Below are 19,722 nucleotides of genomic sequence, written 5' to 3' on the forward strand. Positions count from 1 at the left end.
TACAAAGCAAACTGCTGATCTGTTGTGAGATTCAGGGCTCGAGTAGTGTTCAGGCTCTTCTGGGAAGGCTGAATCTGATAGGAAACCTTTGGGGACCCCTCCTCCTGGGGTAATTCTGTGTATCCTCTCTTTGTACATGCTTTGAAGTTAGGATTTTGTACAGATTGTACCATAAACACACAAGCCTAGACTTTCTTTCATCATGTTTTCAAAAAACACAGTTCACATGCTTTTAATTTGAAAAAGTGCAGCCGGTTTTTATTTCGGTTTTCATCTTCACCTTGGTTCTCCTCGCAGGTCTTATAAATAGCAAATTCAATGAAATGACAGATTTGAGACCATTGATTGTGGTCTAGCCTCTTGCAGGTTCTACAAATTCAAATGCATGATGCATTGATGATAAAAGCAATTAGGGGAAGAAAGCCTTTAAATCCCAGGAGTGTCTCTCCAGCCAGAAGTGAAAGCATCTCAAGCAGAAATTGATTTTATTCAAAGCCAGAGTCAAAGTGTGTGTGAGTGTTTGTAACTTTCTTGTGTGTCTTGTCACCTTTAATCAGCTTTAATGTAGCTAGCCATATTTTGAATATGTTGTATGTTTGCAGCACAGAAGTAACAAAATGAAATACTTGAAAGTCCAGAGATACATGCTTAAATTACTTGATTTTTGATTAATACTGCCCCTTAATGCCATCTGTTGGGGAAAGGAAAAAGCCTCACATGGCTGGTAGAGAAATTGAGGAAGTGACAGACGTGTGACAGCTCAGGGAGCAGCTCAGAATCCCTGAAAACATTTCTTACAAGCTGTATGAAGTTTCTGCAACTCACAGCTCGACAACAACGTCCACCAGTTCAGAATTTCCTAAAAGCACGTTATGCAACAGTATGTAGAGCGAATGGGTGGAATATATTTTATAATAAGCATTTACTTTACTGCGTAATGTGGTATTGGGAGTCAAATTAAGTCTTCTAATTTAGTGTTTAGCATGAATGAGTTGTCAACAATTAAAGTATCAAAGTAAGAGTTGTCTTGTTTGGAGTACAAAGTATGAGATAGAAAAGTTTTGAGTCCATTGAGGTCTGCTTAAATCCTACATAAAATTAATCAAAGTAAATAATCATGACATTTACAAGAGAATGAGAATAAATACAAGAAAGTAGGATATATGTAATAAAGATGATGGACATTTTTTTTAATTTTTTAAAAGGATCAAAAATAAAGCAGCAGAACCACATATTGTCTTTTTTTTTTCTTCTACACATTATTCTTCCCAGTCAAAACCTGGTGCCTGGCTACATTACCCACAATGCAACTCGAGCGCGACTAGTTCTGTCGGAGATTGGGGTGTGTTATGCTAGTAGCAGCTAATGTAGCCTCGAGCCTCTAACCTCCTGCAGAGATGAGGAGCGGGCTACAGAGGTCTGTCACACAAACGTCTTTCTAACTCCACACCCCCAGATCCTCTTCATTATCAGACTTGTAGTCTTCAGACCCAACTGCCGCTGACTCAAGTGACATAATATTATGAAACCATGCAGCTCCCTGAAGCCACAAAAGGCTTTAGCAGTAGTATCCCCATGACTTGTTAACAGACTTTAATGTGTGAAACAGGTGGAGTTCCCCTTTAAGAATCTGATGTCTACAGATTAAGTAGTATCTGTAGAGGAAAAGCAGGTCCTACAAAAGTTGATACCACACTTTCCCCACAAGGGGAATTTATGGTGATTGTACACTAATACAGCTACCAGTGACACTGACAAGCTTTATCTTTTTTTATTTCTGTCCCACAGCCTTTGCTTGCTTATCTCACTCTGTCACTATACTCAGAGAAGAAATGTTCTTATCATTCACTCCCTAAACACATTTTATTTCATATAATCCTTATAGTTACTTATAAGAAGGACTTTTCAACTATGTCTGTTTCTGTTTATTTGTTTTATTGAATTTGTTGTCCCTGATTTTTGAGTTTTACAGTTTTGTGTGTATTTTTTGTCTCACTAGTGAGTGATCTCCATGAGGAGGGGAAGAATGCCATCAACGCTCCCATGCTTCCCACGGGGACAGACATCCACCCAGAAGACACACTGATGGGTAGTTACACACATATATGCACATGTAAAGAACATTTTATCTATAGTTGAAACCACACAGTGATGGTATTGCAGCTCACTGTCAGAGGTTACTGTGGTCACAATATGAATATGTTGACACATGTTGACTAACAGGGACTGAAGAGCAGGAAATGAAAGTGGGTGGAGACGCCTTTGTCTTCTGTCACCATGTGAACCCTTGTTGACATGAGAGTGATAGGAAAACTGTATGTGTCTGTGTTTGTGTCTGTAGATTTGTATTTCCACTCACATGCCCACTAACTGTCCTAATGTGTCTCCCATTATGTTTATCAGAGGAAAACGCTGAGAGGATCATGCTGGACCCAACATCACGGGAAAATCTTAAATTTAAAGATCTTCTGAAGGTAGTCTGGGATCACATTTTGTGCACAAACATCATATCTCATCAGTGCCGTAGAAAATCTCCAGATAATAGCAAATAGAAAGGGGAGGTTTTATTATATTCTGATGTGTGTGCAGGTCCTGATTGACTGGATCAACAGTGAGTTGGAAGAAGAGAGGATCATAGTCAAAGACCTGGAGGAAGACTGTTATGATGGACAAGTGCTCCAGAAGCTTTTTGGTGAGAAACTGGTTTCTTTGGCATCACAACACTCTCAACATATTTCTCCATAAAGGTTCTGTACTCCGCACTATTAGTAGTAGTAGTAGAAAGTGTTGAATTCATTCACTCTGATAGCATTAGGTTTATTGGAAATGGAAAATGTGAGTAATATACTTTTGTCTGGCATCAACTCCAAATATAAATAACATATTTATAGTACAGAAAATGACGGAATGAGGAGTCAGTTTAAAATTATATCTGCAGCCTGTGACTCTAGCTTTGTTAAGTTTGATGCTTAACAAAGGTACATGTCCAAAACGTTGTAAACTTAAACCTTAGTTTGCATGATTTAATTTCTCTATAGACCTGTGTACCAGATGCATATTTGACAAAACATAAATGGCCAAAGTATGCAGTAACATGTCCAATTAGCATTAGTAATGTCATGACTACTAGTAAACACAGTTCACTCAAATTTTCTTTAATTTTGAAGCACATTTTGCAATGAAGAGCTGTAAAGTTACACATAGGCCATAGGTCCATAAATGTCTCACCTCATTCAGTACCATGTCCAAAATCTTATATTGGCATATTGTAGTTTTCTCCAATTTTGTGATTAATGTGTATTTACAAAGGTGCTGCTGTGTCTAGTAAAGCTTCAGTCTCTTTGGTCTGTTAGGGGCTTCCCCCTTGTGTCCGTTATTTGTTACAGCAGGCTGAAAACTTGACATTTTCAGATTCCACCCAGACACCGCATGCTAACAACTACTGGTGGTTATATGTATCTGTAGGTAGCAGCACTCCGTGTTCCTTCTTGTCCATGTTTATGTCTTGTGCTCCATTACATGTCTTACACAGTTTTTGTTGTATGTAGATTTTTAAATTATCCGTCTTGCTTGATTCTTGCATGTTTTTTGTGTAATCAAAGTGGAAAATGCATGTGCTCAAACTCCCTCCTCTGCTCCTCTCCCTTTTATCTCCACAACTGGTTTCTTCTTCTCCTTTTCTCTTTAATTTATTAGTGAAAACACTAGCTAGCTGTTGCAGCCTGACAAAATGTCTCAACAGCTGTCAAACATTCCCAAGAATGAAACGTCAAGAACTTTCATATTCATTTACAAAAGCTATTTGATACAAAATAGAGCTGAAACTTGTTTACATATGGTGCAGATGTTTCATGAACAACATTTAAAACACAGCAGGAAACATTTGGTTAAGTCATGTGTGAGTTTTTAATTTCTGTTACAGTTTCTGTTCACTTTTGCACCTCATGAAATCTCAGTCTTTTATTGCATCAGTGTCGGTTTTAGATTCTCTTTTTTTATCAGCGTTGCTGGTTTCTTTTTTTTTTTAATATTTGAACCCATATAGCTTCTTAAATTCTCTTTTTTGCTATTGCTTGGGGCAAAGAAGTCTTCCTTTGCAAGTGCTCTTTGTTGTCATTTTCAAGATCATCATGTCCTTGTTTTTTCAATGAACAAAGTCCACACTGAAAAAACATGTTGTTCACTTATTTTGGTTTGAAGCACTATTGTAGCTTTTGTCTGTTATGTGAGTGGAGGCTTTTTTTTCACCAGTTGAGTTAATTTGGTTTCTACCCTTTTTTAATCTGTATATAGGTTCCTCCTTATTTTTTTCTAAGCCCACAAAGTGCACAATTGCTTGCCACAGTATACCTGTTCAGTACCACACAATACTGCTGCATGATACTGTATTATTTTATATGTTACACTTATTCAGGATTATCTTCTGTGTATGGAAAGTGTCTCCCTGTGTGTTTGAGCTGATATCTCTCCTGTTGTTGACAGAAAAGTTGTCTGGCAGGAAGCTGAACGTGGCCGAGGTGACACAGTCAGAGATCGGCCAGAAGCAGAAGCTTCAGACGGTTTTGGAGGCCGTCAACGAACTGCTGAGGCCTCACGGCTGGACCATTGAATGGAGTGTAGACTGTGAGTTTTACTCAGACTTCAGTGACTTTGATTTTAAATATTCCACTTTCATAAAGCAACAGAGGCTTTATCAAAAAAAACTGGAGCCTACATTTCCCATAATGCAACTTTTTCATTTGATTGTCCCTGTCTTTTAAATGCCCATTTCCTTCAAACTCCACACCTCTATTTTGTAATGTAGGGTTTTTATTAAAAAATTAGTCTCAAGCTAAGATAACCATAATGAGATCACTATGACATTATTGCGGTTGTTTTGTCAAACTTTTTACAGGCTGTTTACTATTCCTTGTGAAAAAAATGTGTAACTTTGGTGGAGTGCCCCTTTAACACATAACTGACTCTTTCCTTACAAATGGAGAGTAGGAACTCCAGAAAACATAAGGAGTTAAATTAATTTGTGCTTCATTAACTGCTCTTTGGCAGCTTTTTAATTTTTCTTTTGTCCCTGATAAAAGCACTCCATGTTGTTTTATCTTTAGAAAAGTGCTCACATCATTCTGTTAGCTTGCAGTTGACAGTCCTCTTGTGTGATTTACTGTTACAGCTATCCATTCAAAGAACCTGGTGGCTATTGTCTATCTGCTGGTGGCTCTCGCGATGCACTTCCAGGCCCCCATCAGGCTGCCTGAGCATGTTTCTGTACAGGTGGTGGTAGTCAAGGTAAAGTGATTCATCAAGTCTCAAGTGTGGTGTTATTTATTTAATTTAATTTTCATTTAACACCTACTGAGATGAAGAATCTCTTTAAAGATAGGCAGCAACAGCAGTGAGTTACAAACTAACAACATCAGACAAATGATGCAAAAAATGCCTCAAAATTCAAAATGTGTTTTTAAAATCCCAAATAAAATGTCTAATGCAATCATTTCATCTTACAAATTGCCTAAATGGAACTTTAAAACAACCCGTAAACTGTCTAAAACTGTACAAATAACTAAGACTTGTCCAAAACAGTAATATAATGAGGCTAACACATAATGGTGAAATAGTGTCGTCTTTTTCATATTTTTCATCATCTTGTCGGTACATGTAATTTTCATAACGTGCATCAACAATTCTAGTTGTTGTCTCATGTAGAAACTGAAGCATTTTTTATTTTGTTTGAGCAGAAACGAGAGGGCATCCTGCAGACTGCTCTTGTAACCAAGGAGCTGACGAGCACCACAGAGTAAGAGCTGATACAGTCTCCTAAATAATTTTATTCACAATCGTCCTCGTCTTGTATATCAATGTTGTAATGTAAAGTATTAATAATGTTTAATCTAGTATAAGAATAGTTTTTCAAATTGTCTTGTCTCCTTTTTGTTTTTCAGGATGATGTTGGGAAGGTTTGGTGAGTCCCAGTATTATGGAAATGTCCCTTCACTTTTATTGTTTCTTTATTTATCTGCTCAAAGATCCAGTGTGTAACATTTAGGAGGAAATATTGGCAGAAATGGAAAATAATATTCATAGATATGTTTTCATTAGTGTATAATTACCTAAAAATAAGAATCAGTGTTTTCATTAGTAGTTCAAATCAAGGGGTTTTAAATGGTTGCAATCTGCAACTTCACTGCTAGATGCCACTTAATCCCACACACTGGTCCTTTAAAGGAATAGTTCACCATTTTGGGAAATGTGTTGTTCGCTTTCTTGCTGAAAGTTAGATGAGACTCTCATGGCTGTTTGTTTGCCAGGAGATGGTAAGCATTAACATAAAGACTGGACATGGGGAAACCAGCAAGTCTGTCTCTGTCCAAAAGTAACACAATCTACCTCGTAGCACCTCTAAAGCTTGCTGATTAACATGTTATATTGTAAGCTGCAGATTTACGGGTTGTTGTTAAGCTGATGTTTCATGGCAGCGGAGAGGAAGTCACTGCTCTTGGCCAAGAAAGTAGAGGTGCTGGGATTTTTTTATCTTTGGCAGGGTCAGGCTAGCCGTCATTATGCTAAGCTAAGCTAACCATCTGCTGGCTGTATAATAATTATATATTTACAGAACAGATATGAAAGTGGTATCAATCGTCTTATCTTTCTGACACCTTTGACATTTCCCAAAATGTCCTTTAAGTATTCATAACCTGTGAATCCTTTGTTTTACAACAGAGAGGGACGCATTTGACACTTTGTTGGATCATGCACCTGACAAGCTCAATGTAGTAAAAACGGTATTAAAGACTTTTTATTTGCATGATAAAGGATAATATAATCACATTAAGTTAGTTTTTAATTGTATTATGAAAATGATTAATTGTTTGTTGATCTTCTTACCAGTCTCTCATCACCTTTGTGAACAAACACCTGAACAAGCTGAACCTGGAAGTTACTGAGCTGGAAACTCAGGTCAGAGATCCAGTCAATTATTAAAATGATTATTAGTGGTAAAGTATATGTATGTGATTTCATCCTCTGTATGATTTTGATTTTCAAATTCATATAGTGTAATTTGATCTAGTTTTATAATTGGATGTGCTTTGAATCATCATGTAGTCTGTATAAAAAAATATATATGTGTGTGTGTGTGTGTGTCCAGTTTGCGGATGGAGTGTACCTGGTATTGCTGATGGGACTGCTAGAAGACTACTTTGTCCCTCTGTACAACTTCTTCCTCACCCCTGAGAGCTTTGAACAGAAGGTGATCACACCGCAAAAAAGTGAAATGTGTTGGAAAGTAGGAAACTTTTTAGCAACTTATCAGTACATTGAGTTTCCATTTTGTGTCCCCTCAGGTCCACAATGTGGCGTTTGCCTTTGAGCTGATGCAGGACGGAGGCCTGAAAAAACCCAAAGCCAGACCAGAAGGTATTTTATGACATGTGTTACAGAAATATTACATTATTGCAAGAGCAGATAAAACGCATAAAACGTGAATTTAAGGAGATTTTATGGAGGCTGTGAGGGAGCCAGCTGGCAGGCATGAGGAGTCAGCGGTACATTTTAAGTATTTTTATTTTCCAAAAGTAAACAACCAATTCACAAAATACTCAGTAAACTTATGAGCCAATAAAATAATTCAACTAAAGAACTTAACTCAGGCTGCGTTAACTTAACATGAACTGGATAGAACTGAACAGACTAAACCAACCTGTGGAAACTTATATAGTGGCAAAAGCCTAATTGTTAAAGAAATAACAACAAAACTCAACACACTACCCCTCTCCATGATCCAGGTGAACGTGGCGCAGTCCAATTATCAGGCAACCCCTTTTAAGCAGGTCTGATTCAGCCAGCACTCCGTTTTGTTGACCAGCAGACACCTCCAGTAGCAACCTCCAGGAATTCGTAACTCAAAGAAACAGAATTAATGTCATGGAAAAATAACCTCATAATGAACCTCATAATATTACCAAAATTGACAAAGTTAACTTAATGTCGCACCCAAATAGATAACTACTTGTCAAAAATGGCTAATAAAACTGTGTGTTATGAAAGCAAAATCGGTCTATCCAGTTATTTATTGTGCATTGTGCATGATGTGCTAAAACTTAAAGATAATGAAACAAATGAAATAGCTTCCACCATGTGCTCCGTTCAGCGTGTGGCTGCCAGTGCGGCCATCACAGAGGCTGATTGAGATTATAGGTCTGTTGGTAGCAGTCATATTAAAGGTCGTCCAGTAGATGGAAACCTTGCCTCACCCTTAAACTCTAATGGATGTTGCTGAGTTCATTCAGCCTTGAGCTACACTCTGTTGTCCAGTTTGGATAAACAAGCCTGTTCTGTAATGGCCTATAATTGAAGAATCAAATTATGACTGGGTTCAAGTAGTTGTTGCCATTATGATGAATATTAGTTTAATTATTAGTTTTCCCTGTTTTTTATAGAGACTTGCATTTTATCAACCCATTATACTCTTCATGCCCCCTGTAAAATGAATGCTATTATAAAAGATTGGAAATAGCTTCCAGAATCTAATACAGCTGACTGATCTCGTACTTAAACTGTAATCAGGCCTTCAAATTAATGTAAGGTATTGTTGGTCACTTAAATTCTTTGATGTACAGATAACTACTTTTTATGAGGGTCGTCAATATCCCTATCCCTTGATCTGTAAATAGTTCTTCCTCTTGTGATCAGAAACATTACTCTGAGGCTCAGTTCTGATTCTGTTCTTTAAATAGGTTTCTAACAAATATAGCAACTACTGATAGACCTATATCAATTTAAAATAAAACCCCTGCCCATTTCAAGTACAGATGCAAATACAGATAAATTAGTTGGTTGAACAGATACAGATAAAGGTAATAGTGTACTCGCTCACGCCTATACGGTATACTTCTCTCTTGTATACATTTGCATTCTTTTATTTTAAGTTAATTTTTAATAATTTACATATATTCTGCTACTTAATGCATTGTACATTCTTTTACTTTTGTTCTTTTTCTGAATTGCTTTTAATTGTTCCTGTTTTTAATGTCTGTATATCTCTATTTTATTATACTTGCACTGTGCACAGTTCTTTTTAATTTTATTGCACAATAGTGTATACTGTGTATGTTATATTTGAATTTTGAACCAGTAGAGGCTACCGCAAACTTTCAAAATGCATAAGCGCTGTTTCTCTCCACACTGTATTAATGCAAATGCTTTTCCTGACTAAGCATAGAGAAAAAACACGTCTTAGCGCATAAAAACTACTTTCAATTACAGCACACAATTTCTGCAGTAATTGGACATATAGCTATTGTCTTCATAGCTGCATAACTGCACTCCTACTGCAGCATATGTGTTCTAATTAACATGCGGTTCGCTAAGGATTGTGCACATCTGCAGGTTTATTATTAATGAAAGTAGAGACCCCAGAACTGTTAAAGATATCAACAGTGTCACCGAAGCTAACAGGGGAATGTGGATGATAAGAAGCTTAAGGAACCCTAGTTTAAATGGTGATGCTGTGGCTCTGCTGCAAAAAAAAAAAATTGGTGTCTGGCTTGAATCACTTAAAGACCTAGTTGTGATGAGAAATTACAATAAGCAAATAAGCACTTTATAGTACAGCATGTTACTGACAAAGAGAACAAAGTATTTCTGAGCCTTTGAATCTCTTCTGGTAAGAAGTAATACATCATATGATAATCATTTGCAAATTCTCCAGAGCTATTTTAAGCTCCATTTCATCTCCAAAATTGTAACCTTTTGAAGGAAAGTAGTCCAATAGCAATCATAGGAGAAGCTCCTTTGCATTGTAAATATGATTTTATGGTGGCACGGCCCATTTATTTTGTACTTAAGCGTTCCAAGGATACATTTCTTTGTTATAACATTAGTTTTGTTCATGTCAAAGGTCTACATTTTCTTACTGAAACTTCTCAAAACAGTTTAAGTTCAGCAAAGTCTAATGATCTCTACTGTCCCAATTCTGTTTTCCAGATGTCGTCAACCTGAACCTCAAGTCCACCCTCAGAGTCCTCTACAACTTATTCACCAACTACAAAAACTCTGAGTGAACTTTTCCAGTTTCTGATATTCCCCTGATATAACTTTGAACGCTGCCCTGTGCCTGCGTTAATATTATGCATTACAGTCTGGACACTGGAGGAGACCAACTGGGACTGAAAGTCATCATTATGTGGGACTTAACAAGACAAATGGGGAGTAGCCTGAAAAAGGCTTTGAATGTTAGTATTTAATCTTCCCCAAATGTCAGTATTTATTTATTCCTTCCTCAAATGTTTCTGCAACCCAGGAAACCCTGCAACCTTTAGCCTGCATTTGAATACACAGTCGTCACTGGAAAAATGTATGAGGGCAGATCGTTAAAACTGGAAAACATTTGTGTGTTGAACTCATCATATAATTTTAAGAAAGTTTTATTTAAGAAAGTTGAAAGTGCTGTTATACATTATAGGTTATCGTATCTAAAAAGAATAGTTCAACATTTTGGGAAATACACGTATTTGCTGAGTTCCATGAGAAGATCGATAACCCCTCTAATGTTTGTATGCTAAATATGAAGCTAATTAGAGCTAGCAGCTGTTAGCTTAGCTTAGCATGAAGACAGGAGAAAACGAGTCTGGCTCTGTTCAAAAGAATCTCGTTTATTTAGTCTGTTTTTTTTTAAAAAGTGTAAAAACAGAAGTAGTTCATTCTTGTTCATTTTAACTGTTTAGAAACTAAACTTTATTATTTACTGTTCATAGCATTACAGTTTAAAACATTTAGATATAGGTTTTTAATGTAGCTTAATGCATGAATTTCACTAGTCAAACGCTGTTACTGCTACTCTAACTTTAGCAACAGTTTAGCTGCTTTTCAGCTCCTTCATGACGGGATTAAGATTCCTGCTTCCTTTAGTTATGTGGAAAATAAACACAATTACCAAGATGTCAGTTAATCTAAATAACTAAATACAGATAACAGCTAGGGCAAAAAAACTGAGTAAACTTAGTTTTAGCTTTAGCTAATGCTAGCTGTGGCTGGGGTTGCCAACTGTCCTGTGAAATACAGAATCATCGGTAAAATACATTTACGGGCTTTGTTGTGTATTTTTGAGAATCAGTTCAGTGCAAATCTATAGGAGAGATATATAACAGGTTAGATTACTAAAACATGAACCTATCGTGACGTCCCCTATTGGTTTATGGAGTCCGGTTTGAACCCTACATTTTTGGCCATGACAGTTTGTTGGAGCCAGCGGAGGTGACGTACTGCGAGTTGAGCTCCTCTCACTGGCTGCGCAGTTTCAAGTTTCGTCCATAGCAGGAAACAATGGTGGCTCGTCTGGTCACACACAATCTCGTATTACAGCTAAACGGTACACTAAAATTTGTTTCTGAGACGATTTTAGGTGAGAAATAGGCAACATAGTAACAGAATCTTGATTCATATTTGACCAGCGATGCTTAGCTTGACAGTTCGATTCGAGTTTGATGCTTTGCACTGGGCGGACTCACTAAAAATACCTGTCAATCACAAGATTGCCACGCCCAAAAACATACTTTGGCTTTATTGTCTATTTTACTCTGAATGGGACCATAATTTACTAAATGAACATCATGCCGTGTGAAAGAAGACTTAAAACTAGCGTTACTGAGCTAATAAATCAAGTAAGAAGTCGGTTCAGGTCTCCATAAGAGTGCATGGTATCGTTTCTTTAATGCAACCAATGGAGCTGTCCCATGCTGGCCTTTACATATACATTACAGAATGCAGGTTTAAGACACGTCCGCATTGGCTTTGCTTCCCAGACCCGGAAGCTCTGTCCATTATACTGTATATACTGTTTACCCTGTTTACCCTTAATTTTCATCTTTAAGTAATAAGCTAAGCTAACCTGCGGCTGGCTGTAGCTTCATATTTAATGAACAGATAGTCTTATCTAACTCTTGACAAGAAAGCAAATAAGCATATTTCTCAAAATGATTAACTATTCCTTTAAGAAACTTGAAAAGGCTATCTATTATATATTATATAATATCTGAAAATGCTTTGCATATTGTTACTATAGCTATATATTTACACTTTATACATATATGCTATTATATTGCTTTTATTCAGCAGCTGAAGGAACTGTGAACAGTTCTTGTTTACTCTGAACTATGCACACAACATTTCAAGCCATATGTAATAGCTGATGCTGTTGCCTTCTGCCTTAAGTGCAGTACATGCTCTCACCATCCCAGGAGAGCCCCATTTAGAGTATCTTCATATTGACCGGCCTTTCAGACGAGTCTCAGAGGAAGCCTGGACCTCTCACTGCTCTTCTGAAGCAGAGCTGGCCCTGCAGTGTCACCTGGAGACTTGCTAAGATGTACAGTACACCACTACTCATCTATTTTAGAGCCTGGCTGAATTATTGAGAGAGTGGATGAGTCAATCTAAACAGTGCTCGCACTGGATGGCTCACCCCTGTGTTTTTTATTTTATTTTGCCAATCAAGAAATAAATGCTTGGAATCAAAGAGAATGAGAATTTCACTTTATCTCTTACTTGTGTGATAGGTTAGATTTGCTTTGGCTTTTGAGCGAGATTGGCTTTTGAACAGCCAATTCCTGCAATTTCGGTTTAGCTAAAAGAATTATGGGTTTATTTTAGGCCTTTATTTTCTTGTCTCATTCCTTTGTTGCTATGGTAACCTCCACATCCCCCAAATTGCCCCTTCGTCTGGCTGATGGGTGGTCCTTTTTCTTTTCTTCAACAAGGCCGGTGCACATACAGAGCTGGCTGTTTTGTTGTCTCTTTCTTTTTTCTTTTGGTGTGTTTGTTGGAGAATGGAGAAGGCTGGAGACCAGATGACAGCAAATTGATCCGGTCACAGATGGAGACGTGTGAGTCGAGCCTGAGTGGTTCAGGCCTCCGAGTGTCACGTTTCTCTCGGCCCTCCTGAAGTGTGGTTTTCTAAACAATACATTTGTACCCAAGAGTGTTCCCTGTTTTCTTTCTCTCGGCACATACTTACTATTAATGTCTCAAATGCAGTTCGTGACAGAGGACATAAACGCCCTTATCTGAAAACACTGTGCAAAGCCAGTATCAAAAAAGAGGAAGTGTTACCTTCTTCTCTGCCACATCCTCTCATTTGTGCTTATCTTCCCTTTCGACCCAGTGACATGTTATTTTCTTTTAAAGCAACGGTTTGAAATTGATTGCAGTCAGACCTTTTGTGCTGACAGAATTCACAACAGGCTCTATTCGGATTGAGTACAGCCCTCCACTTCTTATATCGCTGTTTTGACAGGAGTTGACATCAGTTAAGGGAACTCAATTCAGCTGAAGTCACCCGATTCTGTCGAGTCGGCCTCAGAGTGCTGAAGGTAAGCTTATTCGAAAACACTTTTTGTTTATGACCTTGTTTGAAAGTTACTGTCAACCTCAGGAAAAGGAAGCCGTACACACATAAAACACACAGGAAAAGAAAAGTTGCTCACCAAGGCTTTTCTCTTCTCCAGATCCAGGAAACAACAGCGTGACACGCTCCAGGTCACATCTTTGTCAGACTGTGATACTTTATGTGCTTAGCTGTACTTTGTCTCAGACCATATGATTCAAAATGTTCAGAGAAAGGTGCAGCCCTGCTGATCTGTGGGGATATACAGTACTTGATCTGTTGATCTGCTAAAAAAAAGAGAAAAGGAAGTGAGGAAACACAGCTTCCTTTTTTTTAGTTCAGTTAGATTTTTTGACCTAGTGTTTTTCGAAACTTCTTAACAACCTTAGTCATAAAATAAAAAAAACGTACAAAAGCCAACTCTAGAAATGCATTGATGCAAAGATTCACACAATAATAAGCTGCCTGGCAGTCACTATCATCCACTACTGGTCAGCGAGTAAGTCTCCCTGCAGCAGTTGAAAGTTGAGCAATATGGTCAAGAGAGAGAGAGACTTTCTGCCAAACTGTTTCTTCTGTTTTTGTTTTTTTTGTGGTTTATATTCAAGAGCTTCTTCTGACAGTTGACTCCTCTGCAGGTTTTGTTGACAGGTGGTGAAAATCTCACCTCAAGAAGAAGCAATGGAGGCTAGCATCTTTGAGTATCACAAAGAGGAAGACACTATGGACATTGAGTCTTTTCAGGGTATGTGTGCGTTCAGTCAACCGCTAAATATCCAGTGTTACCCACCTATTAAATCAATCAGTCTCAGTCAGTCACTTATGAAATATATTAGGCTCACAGGTATTTTCCCAGGTTGTTGTGGTGCTTATTTACACATTTATTTAAAGTCATGTTTCTGGCCATCTGATAAATGTAAGTCCAATATTCACTCTTAGCTCAGTCTTTGGTCTCCACCACCTTTTGGTGTATCTGCTAAATGTTCCGCTATGTTCACCAGCTAATTGCTAACTTGGTGTGTTTGCCATTTTTTTGTTGGGTTTATTGGGGTTGCTTTTAATTTTTTCTGGAAACCATTCTGTTGAGAGCATTGAGTGGATACAAAAAATTGGTTTTTGGTAGGCCTGCAAAACCAGGCGATCAGAGATCTCAGCACCTACCAATCGCAAAGTAATTTCTTGAATGGCAGCAAGAACGGCTGCTAGCAAACCTACACCCCTTACTTCAAAGACACAGCTTACCTAAAACGTTGCTCTCCTGCCATTCTCCTCTGCAGTTAAAAAAAGTGGAGATATAGTGAATAACTCTGTAAGCTTTTTAAAATATTGAAAATGGATGTCCCAAGTAACGGTATATGATATGACATATTTAACTCTAATTATTTCCACCCAGTTTTATCAACAATAACTCTATTGATTGAAGTGTTTAGAGACTAGTGAGTAAGTTGTTGGCCATAACATCTTCTATATTTTACATAGTCATTTGATCCATAGTTATTATGAGCTTTAAAATCGTTAAACTGCAATACTTTAAGATTGGCTGAATGAATGCAATCTAAAGTCTGGTGGGATTATTATTATTATTATTATTCCATTAAATAAAAAATTAAGGGCTGAAAGTGGTACAAATGATAAGAGAGCTGACGCTAAATTATAGCATGTAAAAGGATTTATAAAATAACAAAAAATACTATCTGACCAATGCAGTTTGTATGTATTCACACAGGTGAGAAGCAGAAGCTTATTCAGCCATCATCTTTAAAAGACCCCAAGCTTGAAAAGCTAAAAGAGGTAAGAGATGAATTCTTGTTATCTATATAGACCTCTGTCTCCTATTCAACGTTTACTGTAACATCAAAGCTGGTCCTGGACTACCGCAGAATCAAGTGAATCCTGAGTGGGCTGGAGATAAATGCTATACAGGAAATACATTACAGAGCCTGCATGTATGTGTGCAGCGAAGAGCATGAATAATGTCTGATGCGAGGAGAGTGGTGGAAGGATCAGTGAAAATTTAATGAACATAATTAAAAGAGGTGATGGGAGACAGATCAGTGAGTCGTGGCAAGGAGTCGGCAGAGTCTGCTGGATCTGACTTTAAAACACATTTTGATTGGAAAAGATGGGAGCACAAGTGCTTCATGCAAGAGGCAATGAATGAATAAATAACTCAATAAGCCTGATATGTCTCATATGTGGAGTTGGGAGAACAAACAAATAAAACATTGGTTATTTTGGGAGAGTATTTGTCATCATTTCCATCTACATCAGGATCGTATTATCTCGGAAAATTGATAATGAATTAAAAAAAATTAGGTTTCATGCTGTTTTTTTGTAACAAGAAGATGAACAGGTTTGATGTATCTGACTGTGCTATGAATTGTGTCTTGGTAGGCATTGGTTCGTTGGATCAATAGCACTTTGAAAGTGGAGCACATAGTGGTTCAGAGTCTGGAGGAGGATCTGTATGATGGACTGGTGCTTAATCACTTGCTGTGTGAGTAAATACACATTTGTCGCCTTATTTCCGCCTAATCAGTATTTACATTTGAAGATGAGAACCAACAAATGTTTACCCTTGTAGTTCATATAAAAGCTGTCATTTCTAATATCCAAAACGCAGTCCTTGCCAGTAAAACCTTACAGATGATAATTTTATGATTTCCACAGCCACGTTGGCTGGTGTGCACTTGTCTGTGGAGGAGATGGCACTGACCAGCACTGCTCAGATCCACAAGCTGGAAGTGGTCCTGAAGGAGTTGGACAAGAAACTGGGCCTGCAGGACAGCAGCTGGATCAAGTGGAACGTCAAACGTGAGTCATGCAGCTGACTGGGCTTCAGCACCGAAGCAACAAGTGAACAAATGTTCTGTTCTTCTGGCAATGACTTCGGATTACAGCAGGATTTGGTGCTAGCTCAAGGGTGCCATTTTAGCCTACACCAACTGTGAGGCATTTTGGTGGAGATAAAATGTACAGACATTATGGGGTTCAGTTTTAGTCAACTGTCAGGGGATTATTTTTTCTGGTGCTGGGTTACGGAAGCAAAGAAGCATCACAATAATAATTTAAATGTTATAAGCATCTGAACGCCAAACTGTGAAGTGTTTGGATTTTCACCCATCTGAACTTTTCCTTCATGAATCACATTACAGAAATGAAGGAAGTCTGACCGATTCCATTCAGGCTCGAGAGCTTGTCCTTGGTGGCCTGGATGTCCAATTTGAGCATCTTGACTATTTTTTGGTTAAATTTAGAATTTTCTTTCCAACTTAAAACTCTGATTTTGGTTCTAGGTTGATTTGCTGACACTTGTAGTTAAGTGCATTTACAACTAAGCTAAGCTAATTGACAGTGCAACCAAACAAACAGTGGTTTTTGATGAAGAAGTCGGTCAATAATCAGACTTACTCCATCATATCATGAGCAACCACGATCTGATTTCATGTTATGCACAATACAAGTAGTTTTCCACACAACAGCAGGGTGCAGTTAAGTTGGTTACCTTGCTGAGTGTGAGTTGCATGTGCAGCCTGTTGTCTACTTGTTCCATTAGTACCTGCAATAAAAAAATAAAATAAAAAAAAAAGAATGGGGCATAAGTAAAGAGTGTACCCACTTCTCAAGGCACCACTGGAGGAAGGGTAACTACATAATGTATACATACATATAAAGGCTATTGCTGAAAAAATATAAATAGGGTTTGATTTCATGGAAATCACAAGTATTATAAATGAATAAATAAAAGTATTCAATTAGGTTTTCATTTGTTAATAAGATACAGATCCTTTTGGCCTTTCTTTGTTGATGTGCTGGGAGGTGGTGAGTTCTGTTACTGTATATCAAAGAAAGTTGTATTTTTTCTGTGTTTTGTTTCCTGCTGCTTGCCTGTCAGTCATCCACAACAAAGACCTTCTGGCCACTATTCATCTGCTGGTTGCCATGGTGAGATGTTTCCAGCCTGAACTGGATTTGCCACCGAATGTGAAGGTTGAAGTTGTAGTTGTGGAAGTGAGTTTCATCTTGAGCTTCAGCACCTTTTTCTGCCCCAAATCTGTCCTGAGCACACCTTCTGGAATTGCTACTCAGTTTTTGTTTACTTTAATTTTCATCCAGGTCAGCAGAAGTGGAATCAAATCAGATGTACAGACGGAGGTCCTAACAGAGGAAAGGTGAGCAGATTTTTGCCCTGTGTAATTCTGTTGATGTGAGAAAAACACAGCGTTCACCTCATATTAGCTTCGTCTTTTTCAATAGAAATGCAGGCTCAGAGTCCCTCAGCAATACTGAAGGTGAGTAAAGAGCAGTTGGGGGTTGAGCCGATTTGACATCTTGAATGTTATCGAAGCAGCATTACAGCCTACGGTGACTTTAACACACTTTTCTGTTCCGTGTGGTTACCCCAGGGGAAGATCCCATCGAGCAACTGCTGAAGCTTGAGGCTCACAAGGTCAACACGGTGAAGCAGGTATAACAAGGAGAGGAAGAGAAGTGCTGAGGTAGTTTAAGCAGTTAACTCTCATCTCCGCTTGCAGTGAGACAGCAAAGTAACACTTGTGGCCTTAACGTAAAAACCTGTAAGCATGATGAATTTACAGTTTACTATATACCTGAATTTAGTAAGGATCAAATAGAAAAGGAATGCTTATCCGGTATTTTGTAGTATATGTGAATGGATCAAAGTATTCTAACAAATTATTAATTTTAAGCAGGATTGGAAGTAAAAATCTGTTTTTATATATTGATATTTATAATTTTTTTAGTAATCATGATTAATCATTTGATGTATAGCATGTCATGACATAGTAAAAAATGCCTATCACATGTTTCTAAAGCTCAAGGGGATGCCGTCATACTGCTTTTTGTTTGACCAACAGTCCATAATCTAATGATGATTAATTTATTAGTGGCTTCAACAATTCATTATCAAAATAGCTGCCAGTTGAAGGTCCAGTGTGTAGGACTAAATGTCATCTAGTAGTGTAGTTGCAGATCAAACCTTGGATTGAGAAATCAATGAATCAACAAAATGTTTCAGCTCTAATTTTAAGCAGGGCTGCTACTAATTATTATAAATTGTCATTTGATTCATAATTACGTAGAGCCCAAGGTGAAATCTGCATTTCAACAGTCCAAACCCCAAAATATTCACAATATGTACAACAGAGAGCAATTGTTCTTGATAAAGACATAAACAATTAACTGACTATGAAAATTGTTCAATCATCTAATTAATTCACTTCATCAGCTATTCACTCTGACCTTTTTATTGTTTAAAAAAAAACAAAGCAAGACAACACGGCAACACAAGACAGACACGTACAGAAAGAATGCAACACTGATATATTCACCTTTATAGTTTCTTCTAAGAGCAACGTAATCATATACTTGTAGTTGTGCCACCTGATGAAGCCCAATATTCACTTTCTTTTAGCTCTGTTTTTTGTTTACCAAGTCTTGAGGGAGCATTTCTGGCTGCCCCCTTGTTCTGACTAAATAATGTCCAACCATGCAGGTAACAAGAGAGCACATATGAGGGGACTCCCTGCAAGCATTTATTTTTATTTTTTTATTATAATTCTTCTGACTCTATAAACTAAAGCTTTTGTCAGGTTTTGATGAAGAATGAAACACATGTAATACCATAATATGCCAACTAATTAAAGCCAGCGTGTATTTCAAACTGCCTGACCTTAGTTTTTCTATTTTCAGGCGATCTTACACTTTGTCAACCAGAATATGTCAACCGTGGGTCTACAGGTGGCTGATATGGACAAACAGGTAGAAAAAAAAAGAAACAAACACAACAACAATAGTTGAACACTGTTTTGGAGCACTGGCTGACTCTCCTGAGTAACTGATTACTCCTTGAGATTGTATCACCTTTCTTGGATGGTCTCTAATGTGTGTGTGTTTTCCGTCTAGTTTTCTGACGGTGTGATTCTGCTGCTGCTGATCGGACAGTTGGAAGGCTTCTTCATCCCTCTCTGTGACTTCAACCTGACCCCTGTCAATCCCTCTGAGATGGTACGGTATGGATTCAATATGGATTCCTGACACATTAATAAGGGAAGAGCTTTCTTAGAGAGGTGATCAGTTAACATTGGACAGAGACACAACACCTAACTTTATTAGTATGTATCATCACCATCATTGTTCTGCCTCTAGATGCTCACAGATGATGTGGGTTTCATTTGCAACATACTATTAATTAAATAATCAACTGGTCAAAAGAGAAACGACCAATTTCAATTAGAATTAATTTAATTTCTGACTGATATTTTATGAAAGTGTAGATATACACTCACTGCATTATTCTAATTCAAAAGTACTAAGATCATAATACA

At 37.7% G+C, this 19,722-nt stretch overlaps 2 protein-coding genes across 3 annotated transcripts in view; both read left to right on the top strand.

Moving 5' to 3' along the window:
* Positions 1-12,508, top strand: part of parvb (parvin, beta) — a 16,381-nt gene extending 3,873 nt beyond the window's left edge. For both annotated transcript variants that reach the window (XM_035664484.1, XM_035664485.1), the window contains exons 2-13: positions 2,000-2,089; positions 2,404-2,474; positions 2,590-2,692; positions 4,483-4,623; positions 5,168-5,283; positions 5,733-5,791; positions 5,937-5,956; positions 6,715-6,776; positions 6,883-6,951; positions 7,142-7,243; positions 7,338-7,410; positions 9,979-12,508. In XM_035664484.1, coding sequence (XP_035520377.1) covers positions 2,000-2,089; positions 2,404-2,474; positions 2,590-2,692; positions 4,483-4,623; positions 5,168-5,283; positions 5,733-5,791; positions 5,937-5,956; positions 6,715-6,776; positions 6,883-6,951; positions 7,142-7,243; positions 7,338-7,410; positions 9,979-10,055 — 983 coding nt within the window. In that variant the 3' untranslated portion in view covers positions 10,056-12,508. The remainder of the gene's footprint in view (positions 1-1,999; positions 2,090-2,403; positions 2,475-2,589; positions 2,693-4,482; positions 4,624-5,167; positions 5,284-5,732; positions 5,792-5,936; positions 5,957-6,714; positions 6,777-6,882; positions 6,952-7,141; positions 7,244-7,337; positions 7,411-9,978) is intronic.
* Positions 12,509-13,125: 617 nt separating this feature from the next.
* The window catches only part of parvg (parvin, gamma), a 12,974-nt gene continuing 6,377 nt past the window's right edge, over positions 13,126-19,722 (top strand). Inside the window, exons 1-11 of the mRNA XM_035664487.1 lie at positions 13,126-13,361; positions 14,014-14,120; positions 15,102-15,166; positions 15,770-15,872; positions 16,046-16,189; positions 17,271-17,386; positions 17,492-17,547; positions 17,633-17,667; positions 17,782-17,843; positions 19,088-19,156; positions 19,301-19,402. Coding sequence (XP_035520380.1) covers positions 14,057-14,120; positions 15,102-15,166; positions 15,770-15,872; positions 16,046-16,189; positions 17,271-17,386; positions 17,492-17,547; positions 17,633-17,667; positions 17,782-17,843; positions 19,088-19,156; positions 19,301-19,402 — 816 coding nt within the window. The 5' untranslated portion in view covers positions 13,126-13,361; positions 14,014-14,056. The remainder of the gene's footprint in view (positions 13,362-14,013; positions 14,121-15,101; positions 15,167-15,769; positions 15,873-16,045; positions 16,190-17,270; positions 17,387-17,491; positions 17,548-17,632; positions 17,668-17,781; positions 17,844-19,087; positions 19,157-19,300; positions 19,403-19,722) is intronic.

The sequence above is a fragment of the Morone saxatilis genome, unplaced genomic scaffold, assembly GCF_004916995.1.
Source record: "Morone saxatilis isolate NCDOM2014 unplaced genomic scaffold, NCSU_SB_2.0 Contig2, whole genome shotgun sequence".
NCBI classification, from domain to species: Eukaryota; Metazoa; Chordata; class Actinopteri; family Moronidae; genus Morone; species Morone saxatilis.